The sequence below is a fragment of the Sceloporus occidentalis genome, unplaced genomic scaffold (genome assembly GCF_023333645.1).
Source record: "Sceloporus occidentalis isolate IW3139 unplaced genomic scaffold, rSceOcc1.0.p SCAF_14, whole genome shotgun sequence".
NCBI classification, from domain to species: Eukaryota; Metazoa; Chordata; class Lepidosauria; order Squamata; family Phrynosomatidae; genus Sceloporus; species Sceloporus occidentalis.
The window spans coordinates 5,661,708-5,680,608 of record NW_028316994.1 but is presented as its reverse complement, the minus strand read 5'-3'; the positions used below and the strand labels follow the sequence as shown (position 1 = coordinate 5,680,608).

Sequence of the window (18,901 nt, the reverse complement as noted above, 5' to 3'; positions counted from 1 at the left end):
CTCTTGTTCTCTTCAGATTGTAAAAGAGTGGGAGAGCAAAAGTGTCATTTTTGCCAAATGGATTATTTGAGCTTGGCAAAAGGGACACTTTTATGACTCTTTTACAACCCTAAAACTGGAACAGAGCAAAAGACAACCATGTCATGTAGCGGGAGAGGAAAAAATGTGTCTTTTCGTTTGCCTACTGGGTTTGTTTAATAATGCAGTAAGGCTCATGGTTGCCTCTTGGGGCCACAGTGCTGCAGATCTGGATGCCTGTCTTGGGTTTTGTGTGGCTGCTGGGCAAATGAGAAAGGGACGTGACACCAGTTCTCATTCGCCCAGGTGCCACACCAGCCCTTCATAGCATGTACAAGTGCACCAAGTGTATACCCCCTGACTTCCCCACAGCCCCTAGTGATGCCGTTGGGATGGAGTCATGGCAGTTAAAATGATGTCAAATTGCATTATAGTTGCACTCTTTTTCAGCTGCTTTTTAAGTGTCCCAGTTTCTTTTCCTCTAATTTTTCTCCTTTGTCCCCAGCTTACTTCAACTGCTGCAAACTGAGTTCAAAGTGGAAAAGTAGCTTGCACTCATTGACTCAGCAGGAGGGAGGAGGGAGGTAGAAGTCTAAACTCAATACATTAATTTTAGCATCTCTCTGCTTAAAATTATTGTTTAGTGTATACTTCCTCATTAACAACTTTTGTCCTCTTGTTGCCTGGCCACATCCTTTTTGATCACATCTTGGTACACCTTGGTCACATATGTCCTGGTTTTCATCTGTAAAATGTTGGAGGACATGTTCTACTTTAATCATCATGGTTCCATCCTATGGAATCCTGTGACTTGTAGTTTAGGGTGTTTAGCATTCTCAGCCAGAATTCTGAAGCTTCACCAATCTCAGGATTCCATAGCATGTACCCCCCCATGGCAGTTAAAGTGGAATCATAGTGTTATAATTGTGTAGTGTGAAAGGGCCCCTGTTCTTCTGGTTAGCAACCTAAGGGGGCTTCATACAGTTCTAATTGACCAAGGCTGCATACACACTGCAGAATTAATGCAATTTGACAATATTTTAACTGACATGGTTCAATATATGGAATTCTGGGATTTGCCCTTTTGTGAAATATTTAGCCTTTTCTGTCACAGAACTTTGATACCACAACAAACTACAAATCCCAGAATTCCACAGGATGGAGCCATGACAGTTAAAGCAGTGTCAACCTGCATTAATTTTGCAGTGTGGCATCAACCTGGCTCTCATGTTTATCAGGAAGCTATCTTCTCCCACTCACTGGAAGAGGTTTTTAGAGCTGTAACAAATGAAACCCCCATAATAGGTTTGCCTTAGGGTCGCCATAAGTCAGAAATGACTTGAAGGCACACAACAACAACAACAACAACATCAACAACAAAAAAGCTGAATTTTGATATATTTTTTAAAGTAACAACAGACATTAAGGGGATGGATTTTTAGGACTGACATGCAGAAGGAACACATGGGATTGTTTCTAGGAAATGAACAAAGGCACAGTAGGGAGGGAGATGTACAAGGAAGAAAGAAAGAATGGATGGTATGAGGAATATGTCATGGCAGGAGATGAGGACAGGGAGGATAGCAGAGGAGGAAAGTTGTAGGGAGGAATCAAAGGCTGGTTTTGGGGGAGGGAGTTAGCCCTCCCTTCCCCCCCACCACTCGCGCACTCAGATCAGTGATCAGTGCCATTGCTGGCCACTCCAAGTCCCTCCCGCCTCGCAGGGGGTGTCATGACCGAGCGCGCGGGGAGGGGGTTGGGAGGGTGGTGGGTGGTTGGGGCTACTCACATGTACTGTGAGACGGGGGCGTTGGAAATGGGGGGGGCTGAGAGGCGCAAGCTGCCACGGCTGCCCCAGCTTGAACAGTGGCTATAGGAGCTGGGCAGGGTGGGCCCAGGCCCCCCCGCGCGCACCGTCGGCGGCCTACGTGCCTGGGGCGTGAAAGGGTCGTCGTCCTCCATGTCGTCGTAGTCCGAGTCCCTGTGCCGAAATCCAGGGGGAAGGAATGGGACAGACAGAAAGACAGAGAATGAGTGGGTTCAAAGATATAGCTGTTTTAGTCTGTAAAATCAGTATGTAAAGAGATATTGTAGCACCTTTGAGAGTAACTGAAAGAAACCAGTGGCATCAGGGGCATCAGTAGGGGGTGCGGTGGTGCGGACCGCACCAGTCACCCAGTGGGGTAGTACATCCTGTGGCAAGTGGACGGCAGTGTTCCGGGATCCGTGCGGCCATGGCCACATGGGACTTGGAAGGCTGAGGGGAGGTATGGATGGCTGCCTTCCAGATCCAGTGTGGCCATGGCCATGTGGGACTCAATAGGTTGACGGGGTGGAGAAGGGGCTGCCTTCTGGATCCAGCATGGCCATGGTCTCATGGGACTCAGTAGGCTGAGTGTGTGGAGGGGGCTGCCTTCCAAGTCCCGTGAGGCCATGGCCCTATGGGACCCAGAAGGCCAGAGGGGCCGCTGCAAGGGCTGAGCACACTCAGTGCCACTGGTTGGCAGCATGAGCTTTCGTGGACTTAAGCCTACTTCCTCAGTTCTCTCCACCAAATGCATCTGAGGAAGCAGACTTAAACTCACGCTGCCACTTTTTTTTTCCTTTCAGTTAGTCTCAATGGTGCTACAGACTCTCTTTACATACAGAGAATGAGTGAGTCAGTGACAAGTATTTTGGTAATAAATAATAATAATAATAATAATAATAATAATAATAATAATTCACTGTGGTTAAGAGCACAAGACTCCCATGAAAGTGGAAAAACTGCAAATAAAAACACTAATATTTATAAGTGAAAGAACACTTATAGGAATATCTGGGCCTTTATGGTCAACCTCCCAGAAGTTAACCATAGAAATGTGCTAGAAGATCTTCAAAAGCCTAGAGAAGTGTTTTCTCTAGTAATCTCTAGGTCCTCCAGTGCAACTATATGGTCAACCTCTGGCCAAGTTGCACTGTAAGTCCTAGACCTAGAGATTCCTAGAGATAACATAGTAATCAAATTCACAAATAATCAAATCCATAAAAGTCAAAGCTGCAAATGTGGGGGGCTGACTGTGTTGTTGTTGTTGTTATTATTATTATTATTATTTCTTACCTGCCTCTCCCCAAGGATTGAGGCAGGGAACAACAACAAATAAACAATGCACAACATCAATTAAAACACATTAATTAAAATATGCAACAGTTTAAAAAGATAAATAAGACAGAAGAAGCTGCCTCAAGGATGTAATTAATAATAATAATAATAATAATAATAATAATAATAATTTCTTACCCGCCTCTCCCCATGGATCGAGGCGGGGAACAACAACAAATAAAAAAATGCATAACATAAATTAAAACATAAATTAAAACATGCAGCAGTTTAAAAAGACAAATAAGACAGAAGAAACTGCCTTGCCTGTGCTTTTAAGGCTTCAATAATAATAATAATAATAATAATAATAATAATAATAATAAGCCCCAGAATGCTTCCTCTCTTAGGTTCAACAGATATTCTAGTATTAAACACATCACTGCCCTGACTTAGTGACTACATTGGTACATTAGCATGGGCCATGTTATATGTTGGCTTTGGTTTATTGCTTTAGGCACAAGTGGTCCTGTGGACAACCAAGCAAACAACAGTTCCCCATCTCCATTTCTGTTTCATTTCTCTCTGCCCCATTCATTAGATCCTGCTGAACTAAAGAAATAAGCTGCTTTTGCATATAGCACCAAACATGGTTTAAACAAGTTAGAATGCATAAGCTAAGAACAACCCATGGTTTCTAAAGGTGGCCTCGTGGAAGGCCATGGTTTGTCTATGTGAACAGATTCAGACATAACAAGCCAGAATTCAGCAAGTCACAACCTGATTTGCAATTATACGTAAACCTAGGCGGGTTACATACTGCCATTTAGGACGCGCTCCGTGCGTCCTAGGGTTAGGAAAGGGCATGCTAGGGTTAGGAAGGGTTGCCCCTTCCTAACCGGCCCTGTTCCCAACATGCGCAGAGTGCGTCCTTAATGGCAGCGCCCATCCACATGGGCGCTGCCATTGTTATGTTGTGGACACTGTGCGTCCAGACGTGGTGCGCCGGAAGTGATACCACGAGTGTGCGCCTCGTGCTGCCACTTCCGGGGGCCAAAAAGGAGCACCATTTCAGTGCTCCTTTTTCTCTGCAGCCGGAAGCCTCACGGTCTGGCCGCTGGGGCTTCCCGCCGCAGCTAATGGCGGCAGCGGCAGACTGCCTGCTTGAGGGCGGTTTGTAACCCGCCACAGACAGTGTGAGATAGCTTCATATAGTCTGCCTCTGCACTGCAGAAAGAATCCCCTTTGTCACCACTTTAACTGCCATGGCTGCAAATTGCAGTTTGTTGTGGCACCAGAGCTCTCTGACAGAGAAGGCTAAATATCTCACAAAATGATAATTCCCAGAATTCCACAGCACTGAGCCATGACAGTTAAAGTCGTGTCAAACTGGATTATTTCTGTAGTGTGGATGCAACTGGATTGATGTTTTACAAAAATTGTTTTTTAAAAATATATATATATATAGTCATACAGCACCAAACAAGATTACAGATTTATTTTTTAAATCCCACCCTTCATAATAAAACAGTCCCAGTAATTCCAATATGACATCATTTTAAAAATACAATTAAAAAATCATAAAATTCTCTGTGGGCAAACTGGCTGGAGAGGAATTGGGGGAGTTTGAATAAACTCTGATGGTTTCATTCACAAAGATACAACCATGTTATGCACATTCTCCTTCAAATTTTGGGTGTTGACCCTCACCTGTTCTGGAACCTCTTCCATGCACGGGGCAGACTGCAGACAGCTGTGGTGAAGGAAAGAGCAGAGAAGAAGGAGAAGAGGAGGAGGAAAAGCAGCCCTTCCATGCCATCGTAGCACAGCCCTTTTAGGGCATCCACATAGTCCTAGAAAACAGAAAATGTGACAAACACATACAGTCAAGAAGGATTTACAAAAGTTGTTTGTCTTTTTAAACATTGGCATACAGCACCAAACTAGATTACAGATTTATTCATTTAAGAAAATCAATTTTAATCACTTGAATTTTTAATAGTTCCTTATGGCTGCAATTGGATGGTTTTTTTATTATTATTTTTGGATCTGTTTTTATATTTGTGGTGAGGACTATTTGCTCCTTGTTTTTTTGCTGTTGTGTAATGTTGTTGTGTAACATTTGTCTCTTAAAACTGTGTAATGCTACGCCTGCAAGTCACCTTGAGGGCTTGTGTATCCAAAGGTAGGGTATAAATGTTTAAAACAAACAAGTAATAAATATATGTCTCAGGGGCATCACTACCCACATTTGGAGTCCTTTGGACGAGAGAGAGTGAGCACAGCAGTTGCAAAGTGTCTTTCTAAAATACAGGTCAAGGCATCAGTGGAGACAAAGAGGCGCTCTGACTAGGCAGAAGATATCCCGGAAACATGGGTGTAGCTATGGGCAAAATGAGGGCATTGCCCTTCAAATATGAATTCTGTACACAATAAATCATAGTATTGAGTTGGAAGAGATCCCAAGGGCATACAGTCCAACCCCCTGTCATGAAGGAATACACAATCAAAGCACTCCCAACAGATAGCCATCCAGTCTCTGTCTAAAAGCCTCCAAACATGGAGACTCCATCACACTAATTTCTTCATTCACCAACTTCTAGCATTGCAGAGTAAGATGCTGAAAATTATTCAGGTCCAGAACTCTTATATTAGCTGTGCCTGCATTCCCTTGGGAATTTTGCTATCTCACAACTGTACATGATGATGGGGAACACAATGGCTCGGATGATTCTAACTTTAATGCTCAGTTTTATATCTTTACACTTTAGGATCTTATCTAGTTCTTTAACAGCTGCCCTTCCCATTCCTAGTCCTCTTGTGATCGCTTGACTGCAGTCTCTGTTCTGGTCCGTATTTGCCCCACAGTACAGGAAATCTTTGACTATTTCAATTTCCTCGTTATCTGGGTTGAATTTATGTAGCTTCTCCATGGTCATTATTTTTCTTTATTTTCAGCAATAAGTCTGCCTTTGTACTTTCTTCTTTAACTTTCCTTAGTAATTGTTCCAAGTCTCTGATATTTTCTGCTAGCAGTATGGTGTCATCTGCACATCTTAAGATTGTTGACGTTCCTTGTTCCTATCTTCACTCCTCCTCCTTCTGAGTCTAAACCTACTCTTTGGATGGTACTTTCTGCATACAAGTTGAACAAATAGAATGATAGAATGCAGCCTTATCTTACCAACTGGGAAGTGGGAACTATTCTGTTTTTCCATATTCTGTTCTAACAATGGCCTCGTGCGCTAAGTACAGATTCCTCATCAGGGTTATCAAATGTAGTCAAGTCTTTAAGAATATTTCATAGCTTTTTGTGATATATGCAGACAAAGGCTTTGGTAGTGAACCTATGGCACCCGTGCCTTCTCTGGAATGCACAGCTCTCTCTGTGGACATGCAGCCTCTTTCTTCTCTTCTCCTGCCCTCCCATCCCTTCAACTGTCTCTGGGGAGGCAGCTAAGGAGAAGGGAGGGCAGGAGAAGATGAGGACCCATGCAGAGCTCAGAAAAGGTGTCTCCAGATCAACTATGCAGCAAGAAGAATAAGAATCAAGAAGGCACCTTGTGAAGTCCCCGGCAGTTGAGCAGAGCAACAAGGTGGTGGAAATTGCTTTCGGTGGTGTTCAAAGTGCTCTGGATGGACAAGATGTTCTTCTGCAAGGATTGAAAAATATGAAGAGAGAAACTAGTAGTTCTGGTTTGCAGCCTGTCTCCTTCCCTTCTTCTAATCCATCAAATTCCCTTCCAGTCCAGAAGACCCAACAGTCCAGTCATCTAGCAGTTCTCCCTCCCCACCCTTATTTTCTGGGTATTCCTACTGACCTCAGCTGCTGGAAAATGAGGGACAGCTTCTCTCTCCAATCCATACAGCTGAGAGTGAATGTTGGACAGTGCCCTTTGACACATGGTGAGCCTCTGTCAATAGGGTGGGATGAGAAACACAAAGCATTTTCAGTTAGACAACCTGCACTCTTAGAAGCTGGGTGGGGGAGACAAGGCTTGTGATGCCTATCATCACTCAGCCTAAAGACTAAAATCTGTTCCACAAAACTGTCACCAAATCACTAGATTAAAATACAACAACAAAAAAGAGAGCTTTAAATATTTTCTTTTATCTACTGGCCTGTTTGGGGACAGCTGGACATACAATTCAGTTAATCATAAGGACCTATGGGCAGAATTCTTTTTTAGCATTTAATGTTATGATTGCTCTAAGAACAGAAACCAGCTATGGACAAAGAATCCAGAATAATGAGCACTCATCTAAAACAGAAAAGTCATGGGGGTTAATGTGTACTGCTTGGGAAGAAAAGTATGAGGAATGTTAAGAGCAATTGGAGATTTGATTTGATGGGGAGGGCAGAGGAGAGGTTAAGCATCATTCAGCAGTTCAGAGATCCATGTCTTCCTTAGCTATTTTGGCTCTTTATTACACCACACTATTATGCCATTATAATAGTGGATTTGTCCTGCTTCAGCTTTATCACATGACATTGTGGTTCTCCTGGTGCTGTTCTGCTGTACAGTTATTAGGAATGAGATTTTTTTAAAAAAATTATTTTTAATTATCATTAATATATTTAAAGTTAATAGTATAACAGCACTGTGATGTCATGCCATAATAGAGGTATTACAGTTTTATGAGTATAAATGAAGTGGTTTTTGAATAGGACAACATGAATGAATTGTGAGATAGACAGACAGACAGACAGACAGACAGACAGACAGACAGACAGACAGACATTGTTTTTCACAAGATAAAAGTTATAAAAAATGCTGGGAATTATGTGGTCCATTTCTCTCCCTGTGCTACTTCTCTCACTGCAAGATCTAGGCAATGATGCATTCGCTGTAGTGCCGTGATAATGTTATTACAGATTATGGGTGAAAACCCGTCTCAGGCGGATGCGACGCTCAGGAGCACCTGTTATCAGCTTCGGCTGATACGCCAGCTGCGACCCTACCTTGACCGGAGGGACCTTGAAACTGTTGTACATGCGCTGGTAACCTCTCGCTTGGATTTCTGTAATGCGCTCTACATGGGGCAACCCTTGTACCATACCCGGAAGCTGCAACTTGTGCAGAATATGGCAGCCCGACTGGTCACTGGCACTGCCAGGGCCAGTCATATAACACCAGTCCTTAAAGACCTACATTGGCTGCCTATCCGCTTCCGGACGCAATACAAGGTGTTGGTTATTACCTATAAAGCCCTAAATAGCTTGGGCCCAGGGTACCTCGAGGACCGCCTCTCCCCGTACAATCCGCCCCGCACACTCAGATCATCAGGGCAGCAATTGCTAAGAATTCCAGAGGGGAAATATATGTCCACTTCTAGGAGGGCCTTCTCTGGAACTCGCTGCCCTTCGAGCTCCGCTCAACCACTTCCCTAGCCCAATTTAAGAAGGGGTTAAAAACCTACTTATTTGAGCAGGCTTACCCCTGACCTCTGCCCCAGAATGCTTCCTCCCCCCCCCCTTTTTTTCGTGGTCAGCATTGTTTTGCCGGTATGAATTTTATGAATTGTATTATTATTATTGTATTGTTTTAACCAATTTTGTATAGTTGTAATGTTATATGCTGCATATTGCTGTACACCGCCTTGATTTTAAGAAGGGCAGTATATAAATAAAATTTTTATTATTATTATTATTTAAAACGGTTTTGAACAGGACCTGAACCTGAAACAACTCACTAGTGTGATAAACACTTTTGGTTTTTTACACAGGAAAGATATTAAAATGGTGGTGATGTTGTGGTCCATGATGAGAGATTTGGATAGAGATGGGTGTATTGTAATGATGTCATACCACAATTGTATTATTATGGCTATATTTAGGCACTCATGAAATGCAAGGCAAGGCAAGGCTAATGCAGTATTAGTACAGATAAAAACATGCAAATCATGCTATTACAGCACAAATATGGCAAGGATGTGATATACCCCCAAATAATAAAAGTGGCAGATTTCAACTGGTGGAGAGTTTGGGAGACTCTTGGTTCTGAATTTTCCCAACCCATCCATATGTAGGTCCAACACTTTTTTTAAAAAAAGAGAAGAGTGACCACTTACCTGCTGAAATGGATTAAAGATGTCTTGGCTGCAGGTTAAGTAATATTGCAAGATATCTGTAGGGTTAAGAGGAAAAGAAAATAATTAATCAAACCATTAGGCCCACGTAAGCACCAGGCCTTCGCTCTCCCTTGATAGATCCTGGGTTTATTTATCTAACTAGGGTTTTACATGTCTCTTCCCCTTACCTCTGAAAAGAGAAAAATAATGAATGAGAGAAAAAAGAATAGAAACACCAAAAGCAACCACCAAAAATACAAACAAACCAAAATAAACCACAGGAAGGACCTTAAGCATGTGCCAGAAGAACACAAAGCTCTGTTTTAAAAAATGCTGTGGACTCACCTTTTTGACAGAAGTGAAAGCAGACAAGGACAATAAATGATATATATTGAGTGGTTATATGTTGCTGCTAAACAATAAATGCTTACCAAATTTCCCACACCTTCTTAACAGAGATCTGGTGCACAGTATATGTGCTATAATAATATATGGCTGACCAGAAATTCACCAGGAATAGCATTTCCAAGCAGGTAGAGAAAGAATAGTAAAAAAAAATACCCCCCCTCAAAATGGTTAAAATCAGATTTCTTGAGTGTTGGGATGAAGAGAATCCTGAATGGATAAGAATCTTTGCAGTTGGGACTCATTTTGTATATTTTTTAAAAAATTACATTTTTGTGTGTGTGCAGAAAACAGAATTTTCCACATAGAAAACAACAGGAAAATTGAATTTCTTTACAGGAATGTGAAGTCGAAGGCTTTCATGGCCAGCATACGTAGGTTTTGTGGGTTTTTCGGGCTATGTGGCCATGTTCTAGAAGAAAAACTTCTAGAACATGGCCACATAGTTTTTTTGTGGGTTTTTCAGGCTATCTCGACAGGAAACTTCAATTTCCTGGAAATTGAAAACGCAATTTTCTGTGAGCGCATGTGCACGCATGCACGCATGCGCACACATACACACACACAACCTCATGCATTTTTTGGCACAGAATAAGTCCTAAATTGTAAATTTTTGAGTATACACTGCCATAAGTCACTAACAGGATGCCTTAAATTCATGGGTCAGTTTCATAGGTTTGATCCTTCCTTCCTTCTTTCCCTCCTTCCCTGCCTCTACCATAGCTGCACTGGGGAGCTCGCATACTGGAATAAATAATTGGGGCTGCTGGTATTGGGGCTACATTAGGATTCATTCTTCTCCATGCGTCATGGCCTTGATTAAAATTTTACACAAATACAGACACGCACCACTGCACTTCTAGAGATGCATTTAGTGTCACATCTACTTTAGTTCCAAGCCTTTATCTGTTAGATGTATATAGAGAAACACAGTAAACTGGAAATGACTCGAGAAACCCTCTGGATCTCTACTATTTTGGAGGCCAAGAATGTTAGTTATTTTTTGAACCACATCAGAACTACCCATGAGAATTTGAACCCAGACCTTCCTAGGTAGGGTTGCAAAGTGACCAGGGGGTGAAAAAAACATCTAGCTGGCATTTGGATGTTCAACAGTATTTTGATATCTGGAGACGTTAGTATGGGGGGCTGTTCATAGCCTGGATACACATTTGAACATCAGGTAATGCTTACTGATCAAGCAACTGTTATGAAGGCATAACAACAGTGGCAGCTCTATATGTTGGCAATCCTACACAAGATGCAATCTAAAAGTCTTATTCTCTGGACCGCAGTAATTCCATTCCTACCTGGGCTGAGTCCAGTCCTGGCTTGGGTTGTGTTCATCACATAGCCATCTGGCTCAAAGCAGAAATCACTCAGTCCCTGAAGGAGGAGGGAGGGAGGAGAAACAAATGTCTCTTTTATTGCAGTTAGTTGCAAACAGCATGAAAGCAAACATGTCCAACTACAGAAGGTGAAGTCCAGGCCCTAGGTCCCTATGATCAGCATGGCAGCAGAGAGCACAAAGCTCAAATGGGCAAAGCAGCTGCTTAAACCTGTGGGTTGTGGGAGACCATGAGGATTCAAACAGCAGTTTAAAAAAGCTGAAGCTTTTTGAAGGCCTTGTTCTGATAACATCTTTGCCAGTCCTACCAAAGGAGGACATCTGAAGTAAAACACTACCTGTCCCTCTCCAGTGTTTCCATTGTCAGTGGGACTGGGAATCTGCTCTAGGCTTTGGCCTGAACTTTAAAGGAGTTATCCAGAGTAATGAACCTATTAAAAAGAACAGTGTTGAGCACCTTAGACAGCTCCCCTTAAATTCAGGACTGAAATCTGGATACACTGTCCCTATTGACATGGGAGCCACTATGAAAAGAGTTCTGCAACTCAAAATCAGGGAGGGAGCAGCCTTTGAGTAGCTGCCCAAGGATGTCATTTAAGGTCACTCACCCTCTAAGCACTTGCATTTTGTAATCAATTTCAAAATGATAAGTGAGGAATAGCTGTCAGGAGGGCATGCCGCTCTGGCAATCCATAGTAAGCAGTGAGTGTTAAACAAGAAAGATAGTGTGGGCACAAGAAGTTAGAGCCCTGGTGGCGCAGTGGTTAAATGTCAGTACTGCAGCCATTCACTCACAAACCATAAGGTTGTGAGTATCATACCAGCCAGGGCTCAGGCTCAACTCAGGCTTGCATCCTTCCAAGGTCGCTAAAATGAGTACCCAGATTGTTGGGGGCAATTAGCTTACACATTGTAAACCACTTAGGGAGTGCTTAAGTGCACCGATAAATGGTATAGAAATGTACTTGCTATTGCTATTTATTTATTTTTCATTTATTTCTGAGATGTAAATCCTGCCTTTCTCCTGCAATGGGAGGCTACAATGCATTCACACAGACATTTATTCTCAAGAAACTTTGGACTGTCAAAGAAGGTGGCTGGAAATGGCTAAGAGCATTCTCTCAGGGAAACAAGTCTGTCAGAAGCATCACTAAGGAGTGCAGGGGATGCAAACAGCACTGGGTGACACTCCCTGACACTGTCGCAGGACTGGCGCAGATACTGGGCAGGTAAGAAAGGGTATCATCTCCCTTTCGTACTTGCCCAATAGTCATACTGGGTCCTAGACAGGGGCCCCAGAAGCCACAGCACCATTCCCCAGAGTGCCTTCAAGGATTCTAAAGCTCTTTCCAAGAGGATGGTGCTTTCAGGGATGGCACAGCTACTCAAAAAGCAGCTACCGGGGGTGCAGGCAAGGCAGTTTCATCCCACACTGGGTGCTACCAACCTCCACAACACCACTGTCTGTCATTACTGATTTTTACAACAAGAGGATGCTTGATGAGTTTGAGTGCAGGCAGCAAGGAGCCTTAGACTCATCTTAGTGAAGGGCAGGTCAGAATTGGAAGAAGGTAGGGAGATATAACATGATTGGGATGACAAGAGTTCTGGATCAAAATTTAGGTGGGTGAGGGGTATTGTTGGGAGGGGGGCATGAGCTCGCTCAAAGGAAGAGGGGCTGTAGTTAGAAGGAAAAGGCTGAGCACTGAGAGGAAAAGCCCTAGTTGTTTCTTTTTTCTTTTGGAAAAAATATATATCCCCAGAGGGGACAGAACTGAGAATATTAATCAAGGCAGCCGGAAAGTACACAGAGCGTCCCCTTTCCTCCCCACAGGCAGTACATAACTTAGGGCCTACTAATTAAAAGCAACAGTAAGATGAAAAGTGTGTGTGTGTCTATGTGTGTGTAGAGTGAGTGGTAATGGTGAGAGAATGCCTCGTCTCTCCTAAACACACACACATACCCATACACACATAACCCTGGCAGGGACTGCCAGCAATTAAATTATTGTGCTTCAGAGAACACCAGAAAAGGAGAGTCCTGCATCAAGGCCACCCAGCCAGCCCAATTTGATGGATGCCCCTCAGTTCGCACACCTGCTGCAAGGTAGTCGGAGATTCCTATGCCTTTAATACCTGTACGGCAAGTAGAAAATGTACTGATCTGCCCTACACAAAACTGAATTACTGTCTTTCTAGGAGTCTTCAAAGAGATAGTCATGTTAATCTGTTTCAGTAAAACAAGGAAAACTGGGGTGGCAGGGAAGCAGTTGTACTCAAGACAGTGCTTCTCAAAGTCAGCTGCTGGTCCACACTGAGTTTTCAGGAAACTATGCTGATGTGATAATAATATGGCACAAATGTGGTAGTGGAGACTAACCTTTAGGGGATAAAATGCCAGTCCATCACATTGGATAGCACAGCAAGCCCTGGCATAAGACCCAGAACCTGTGCTTTGCGGGGAAAATAGTAGCAACCTTGTAACTACCCCAAGGCCAGTTAGGGTATCTATATCTGATGGAGAGTATGACACAAGACTTCTGCAAGGCTATAGAGAATTCCTAAGGCATAGAGATACAGTCTGTCTATACCTATTTACTGTGTTGAAAAAAACAAAGGCTTCTATTTGTTTTGTTTTGTTTTCTGGCAGTGTGGAGGAATACTGTGCTGTCTTTTGTTTTTGAAAAGTACTAGCTGACCTCTTATTCTCTAAGGTTCAGCTCCCTTCTCTTAATCTCCAGAACTTAATATAAGTAGGGAATGGACACATCTTTTCTCTCCAGTGCATGTGTTTAAATACCTGTACATCAATACTAAAGCAATACCTGCCTGCTGTTTCTACGCACAGTGGCTCCTGAGGTTTATTTCATGTTGTGAAACAGAGAATCAGGTTTTACTTAATACATCAACTGCCCCTCCCCCAATCCAGTTCTATAACTTCCATAATCTCCAATCAACAGAGCCATGCTGGTTGGGGATGATAGAAGCTTCAGTCCAACACTTTGTTTTGAAGTGAGTAGTGGAAAAGACTGCTGTAAGGCAAGAGAATGCAACACACAACAGTACCGCCTTCAGCAATTGTTGGAGTTAGATAGGGATTTGATTTGGGCTGGGAAGCACAGGATGTTACAAATATACCCTTGTTTTCATCTATCAAATAATGGAGGGTCAATGGGGAGCAGACCATGCCAGGGGCAGAATTGTCTAAGAAATATTTTGTGCTGGCTTTTGCTCTGTTTGTGTGGCCAGGCCAGTCCTAGACTAGCCACCAGTTCTGCAACTTTCCACTCTCCTTTCCTGCAAATTCAACCTAAGGCAGGATGATCCCCCAAGTGCTGTTGGACTTCAGCTCCCATCTTCCCTCACCATTGCCTTGGCTGACTAGAAGTGATGGGAGCTGTAGTCCAACAACATTAGAGGGATGCAAGTCAACCACCCCTGGCCTATAGTTTCAGCATCCAAGTTCTGCTGGTACTTCTGAGGTATCCCATTCCGTACACACTCTGCTGCCTCTCCCACCATCTGTGACCCCTTACTCACCACTGCTGCTGCTGTCTCCAGCCCCATGGAGCCCCAGCTCAGGATGAGAACAAGGAAACTCATCACAGCCATTCTGTTGAGGGAAAGCAAAAAGGAACATGCTCAGATGGGCAGGGAGACAATTCCAGAACCATTCAAAGCAGGGTTTGGCCAACTTTCTTCTTGGCAGGAATCTACAGCTTAAACCTCTGCATGGCAGGCAGCAATACAAAAGAAGCAGCTCTCCTTCCCTCCTTGCAACTTCACATTGGATTCAAGCTTCAATGTGGCTCTGTATGAATTTAGTGGTAGCCTGGCTATTATTTGGTGTGTGTTTGTTGTCTGATTAATGTAAACGGGTCGATCTGATAGACTTTCTCTTACAGTGGTGCCCAATTAGGATTTACCAAAAGAATGTTATAGTCCTTGTTATATGTGGAGGGTGCCCTGAATGAGCAATTGACCTGCAGAAGCAAGCTTGATTTAGTTGTTTGTGTATGAACAAGATGCCTTAGAACAGTGGTTCTTAGCCTTTGGTTCTCCAGACGTTTGGAATATCAGCTCAGGGAACCTCCAAATATGGTAGAAATGCCCTCCACAATCCCAGAGGTCATTTGGGGGCATTTTTTTGGAGTGGGGAAACCTTTGCAATATTTTCTTGACATTTTTAAAAAAGTTTGGCATCACAAAAGTGATGCTGGGGATTGCATGTGACCCACAGGCTGCACTTTGTCCACCCCTCTTGTAAGTGAAGTTAGGGAGCTGGATATGTTTAGTTTGGAGAAGAGATGACTGAGAGGCGGTGTGATAGCTAGCTTTAAATATCTGAAGGGGTGTCATGTAGAAGATGGAGCCAGCTTGTTTTCTGCTGTTCTAGAGACTAGAACACAAAGCAATGGATTCAAATCACAAGTAAAAGAATAACTTCTTTTAATGTAAGAGCTGTTCAACATAGGAGTAGATTGCCTTGGAGGGTTGTGGACTCTCCATCTTTGGAGGTCTTTAAACTGAGATGGGTTGGGTGTCTTTCAGGAATACTTTAGCTATGTATTCCTCCATGTCAGGGAGTTGGAATAAATGACCATTGTAGTCCCTTCTAACTCTGATATTCTATGATTTTATGAATATTACAAACAAAGGAATCTTGTAGCACCTTCTGCACTAACTGGGAGAAAGAGCGTAAGCTTTCGTAGACACAGTCTACTTCATCAAATGCACAGAATGGAGCCTCTATGGGCAGATATTTGCATGAATGCATACACTGGGGTTGGGATGTGAATAGTAATAAATTTGCCAAACATGTGGGCATGGCAATGGGGTGACAAGTTCAGTTTTCCTAAAGGACAGTTAGGGGACAAAAGGTGGAAGACAGGGCCTATATCAAGCCACAATGAATTGGTAAACACATGAATAGTGGAAGAAGTTCGTAGTCTGGGGCACAGATAAGGGCTCAGGACCAAAAAGGTGATATAATAAAGGAAGCATGAGAACCTATTGGGTCTGGCATGTCAGCTGGCACTATAATACATCCAGTGTGCCAGGAAACCATATTCTTTGTTCAAACTATTCTCAATAGATTGGAGTTTGTGGATATACCATAATTCAAGGACTTTAAATTTGATAGAGTTGCATTCTGGGGATTTTCACAGAAGCGTGGTCACATAAAATATATTTATGTTTGATGTTATGGTGATGATATAACCTCTAAGAGAAGCTGTATGGCTCAAATCCCATTCATATTTTGTTCATTCTGTTAAGGAGGTAATGTCCGTGTATGATAAGAAAATTACATGAAATCTCTGCTCAGTGTAAGACTCCTCCATGGGCTGCTGTGAATGATTCACACTCCCAATCCGTATCTTCCCCCCATCCCACTCCCAGTGCTATAGTGTTCAGGAGCGCCCACCAGATGGCGCACTCACACGATAACCAGCCACTTGATCTGCTTCGCCAGCCCCAGCAAGATGAAGAGGCAGATGATGAGGTCCAACAGGAGCAGTAAAATGTAGGCCAGCCACCTGGGGGAGCCAGAGAGCAGGGAAGTGAGGATGACACAAAGAGTCCTGGTCTTCCACCTCCAACCCTAGTTGCACCTTCCATTACCAACACCAACCACTTTGGCACAACAGGAAACTATCCGTTTGCTCTTAGCCATATGCTCCCCCTCTCCCTTCTTCTACAGTTGGCCCTCCACATTTGCGACTTTGACTTTTGCAGACTAGATTATTCAGGAAGGGATGTGGTGGTTTAGAGGGAGGTCCGAGTGCCGCATGATGGGGTGAGCTCCTGTCACTAGTCCCAGCTTCTGCCAACCTAGCAGTTCGAAAGCATGCAAATGCAAGTAGATAGACAGGTACCACTTCTCAGTGGGAAGGTAACAGCATTTGGTGCAGGCATGCTGGCCACATGACCACCAGAGCAATCCTCGGACAATGCTGGCTCTTCGGCTTAGAAATGGATATGAGCACCGCGCACTATAGTAGGTTAGGACTACACATTCAGATCAAGGGACTACCTTTACCTTTACCTTTAGGAATCTGTAGGTCCTCCAGTATGGCTCTGTTGTCAGCTTCTGCCAAAAGTCACACTGGAAAATCTAGAGATTCTTAGAAATAACACTTCTCTAGGAATTTGTAGATCCTCCAGCGCAATTTTGTGATTAACTTCTGGCAGATCTTCACCACAGAATTGCCTTGGAAGACCTAGAGATTCCTAGACAGTTGTTCTCTCAGGTTAAAAAAATCGTGTCTTTTTATTTGTGTTCTTTACATTTTCACAGGTCTTGTGCCCCTAACCCCAGCAAAAGTGGAGGGTCCACTGTAGCCATTTTCATTCAAGCTCTTGTGAAGCCTTGGTTAAAACCTGGAGGGAATTCATCATCCCACTGACATGGGAGCTACCAGCCACTAGTGGATTTACCTATGTGTTGATTCACAATTTACAATTGAACCAATTACTCCACTGGTGTCACTAGGGTTGGTGTCACCTGCTGTGAAAACTTATATGCCATCCTGCCTTGACCTCCCCTCATACTACATGATACAAAATTCTTAGTAATGTTTTATGTACTAATGTTACTCATAAATCATAAGTCCTGTATTTCACTGAATGTAATAGCAATAGGTATGACATAACAAACTAGCAAAATTAAAATTATACTTTTAGTTTACTATATCATATCCACAGCCTCAATGCATTTAAATGTACACAGTTTTGTGTGGTTAAAGTGAAAATTTGGTAAGATGTTCTTTTTGAAGAAAATTTCAACTTCCCATCCTCCTTCAAACCACTTCCTTCTTGTCAAACCCATATCTCACCTGTAGTCTTCCAGGTAGCCAACTTGTTCTGCGAGGATGCTGGGGCCACCACGGGCATCTTCCCAGAAGGGAATGCCATCCAGAGTTTGTGCTACAGCCTCAGCCTGGCGGCGTGTGTTCCGAACCACAGCCACCAGCTCCGTCCGCGGGGACAGTGTCTCCTCAAGCTGAGTGAGATCCCCCCGTACGGTTGCTGAAAGCAGTTCCACTGTCTCTGAAATCTGTGTGGAGAATAAGATGGGAGTCACAACCTGGCATGTGTAAGAAAGGGGGCTGTATGTGCCACATGGCATTGTGTGGTGCATGGGTCCTTATCATGGTTTTATGCAACAAGTAGAAAATTCAAGGCATTGCAGACCATGTGTTCCAATTCACAGGGGACCTAACCTCTAAACTTCTGTTTAAGAACCAGTGGCATCACTAGAGAGTGTAAGGAGGTGCGGACCACACCGAGTGACACCCCAGAAGAGGGATGACACCCGGTCAGGCCTGCCTCTCATTATGGGGTGAGAATGGCCGAATGCATCCTTTCCAGCTTTGCCATGGAGGTGCCTCCCTTCTCACAAAGAAGCCCCCATCATGGCAGCGAAGAGGAGGCCTGAGTATGCCATTTTGGCTGCCACACCCACACTGGGTGATATCAAGGGTAGGGATGCCTCTGTTGAGAACAGATTGTCCTTATACCAATTACTTAATGATCTGAACATCTGTAGATTTTCACCTGTTTTGCCAGCACTGCAGAAATCTTCTGTGCTTTATTGTGGCAGTGGGAAATCCAGATTCTGTGACCCAGATTATGCAAATAAATGTTAATTGCTGAGACATGCTTGTTTTGCTGAAGGAAAAGGAGAGGGGACATCTAGAGGTTTACTAATTACATATTACAGTGTGCCCTTCTTTTACGCAGGGGGCACACACCATTGTTTCTTCCGCTGAAAGCAGCGTATAATGCACCCACGTATGACACGGGCGCACTGTATTTCCAATAACTAGAAATACAGTCGGCCCTTCTTATACATGGATTTTTTTATACATGAATTCAAGCATCCATGGTTTGAAAATGTTCCAAAAAAGTATAAATGTCAAATATCAAACCTTGATTTTCCATTTTTTATAAGGGACATTATTTTGCTATGTCATTAT

The 18,901-nt window shown here is 43.3% G+C and overlaps 1 protein-coding gene across 3 annotated transcripts in view; it reads right to left on the bottom strand.

Annotated features, from left to right (window-relative positions):
- The window catches only part of TTYH1 (tweety family member 1), a 71,395-nt gene that overhangs the window by 8,476 nt on the left and 44,018 nt on the right, over positions 1-18,901 (bottom strand). The window contains exons 4-12 of one of the 3 annotated variants that reach the window (XM_089479890.1): positions 17,759-17,979; positions 16,364-16,459; positions 14,463-14,535; positions 10,885-10,960; positions 9,170-9,225; positions 6,919-7,011; positions 6,658-6,750; positions 4,808-4,950; positions 1,808-1,999 (exon numbers count right to left, since the gene is read on the bottom strand). In XM_089479890.1, coding sequence (XP_089336016.1) covers positions 1,808-1,999; positions 4,808-4,950; positions 6,658-6,750; positions 6,919-7,011; positions 9,170-9,225; positions 10,885-10,960; positions 14,463-14,535; positions 16,364-16,459; positions 17,759-17,979 — 1,043 coding nt within the window. Of the gene's footprint in view, positions 1-1,803; positions 2,000-4,807; positions 4,951-6,657; positions 6,751-6,918; positions 7,012-9,169; positions 9,226-10,884; positions 10,961-14,462; positions 14,536-16,363; positions 16,460-17,758; positions 17,980-18,901 lie in introns of those variants that run through there. The other 2 variants (XM_089479892.1, XM_089479891.1) reach the window with 2 other exon arrangements.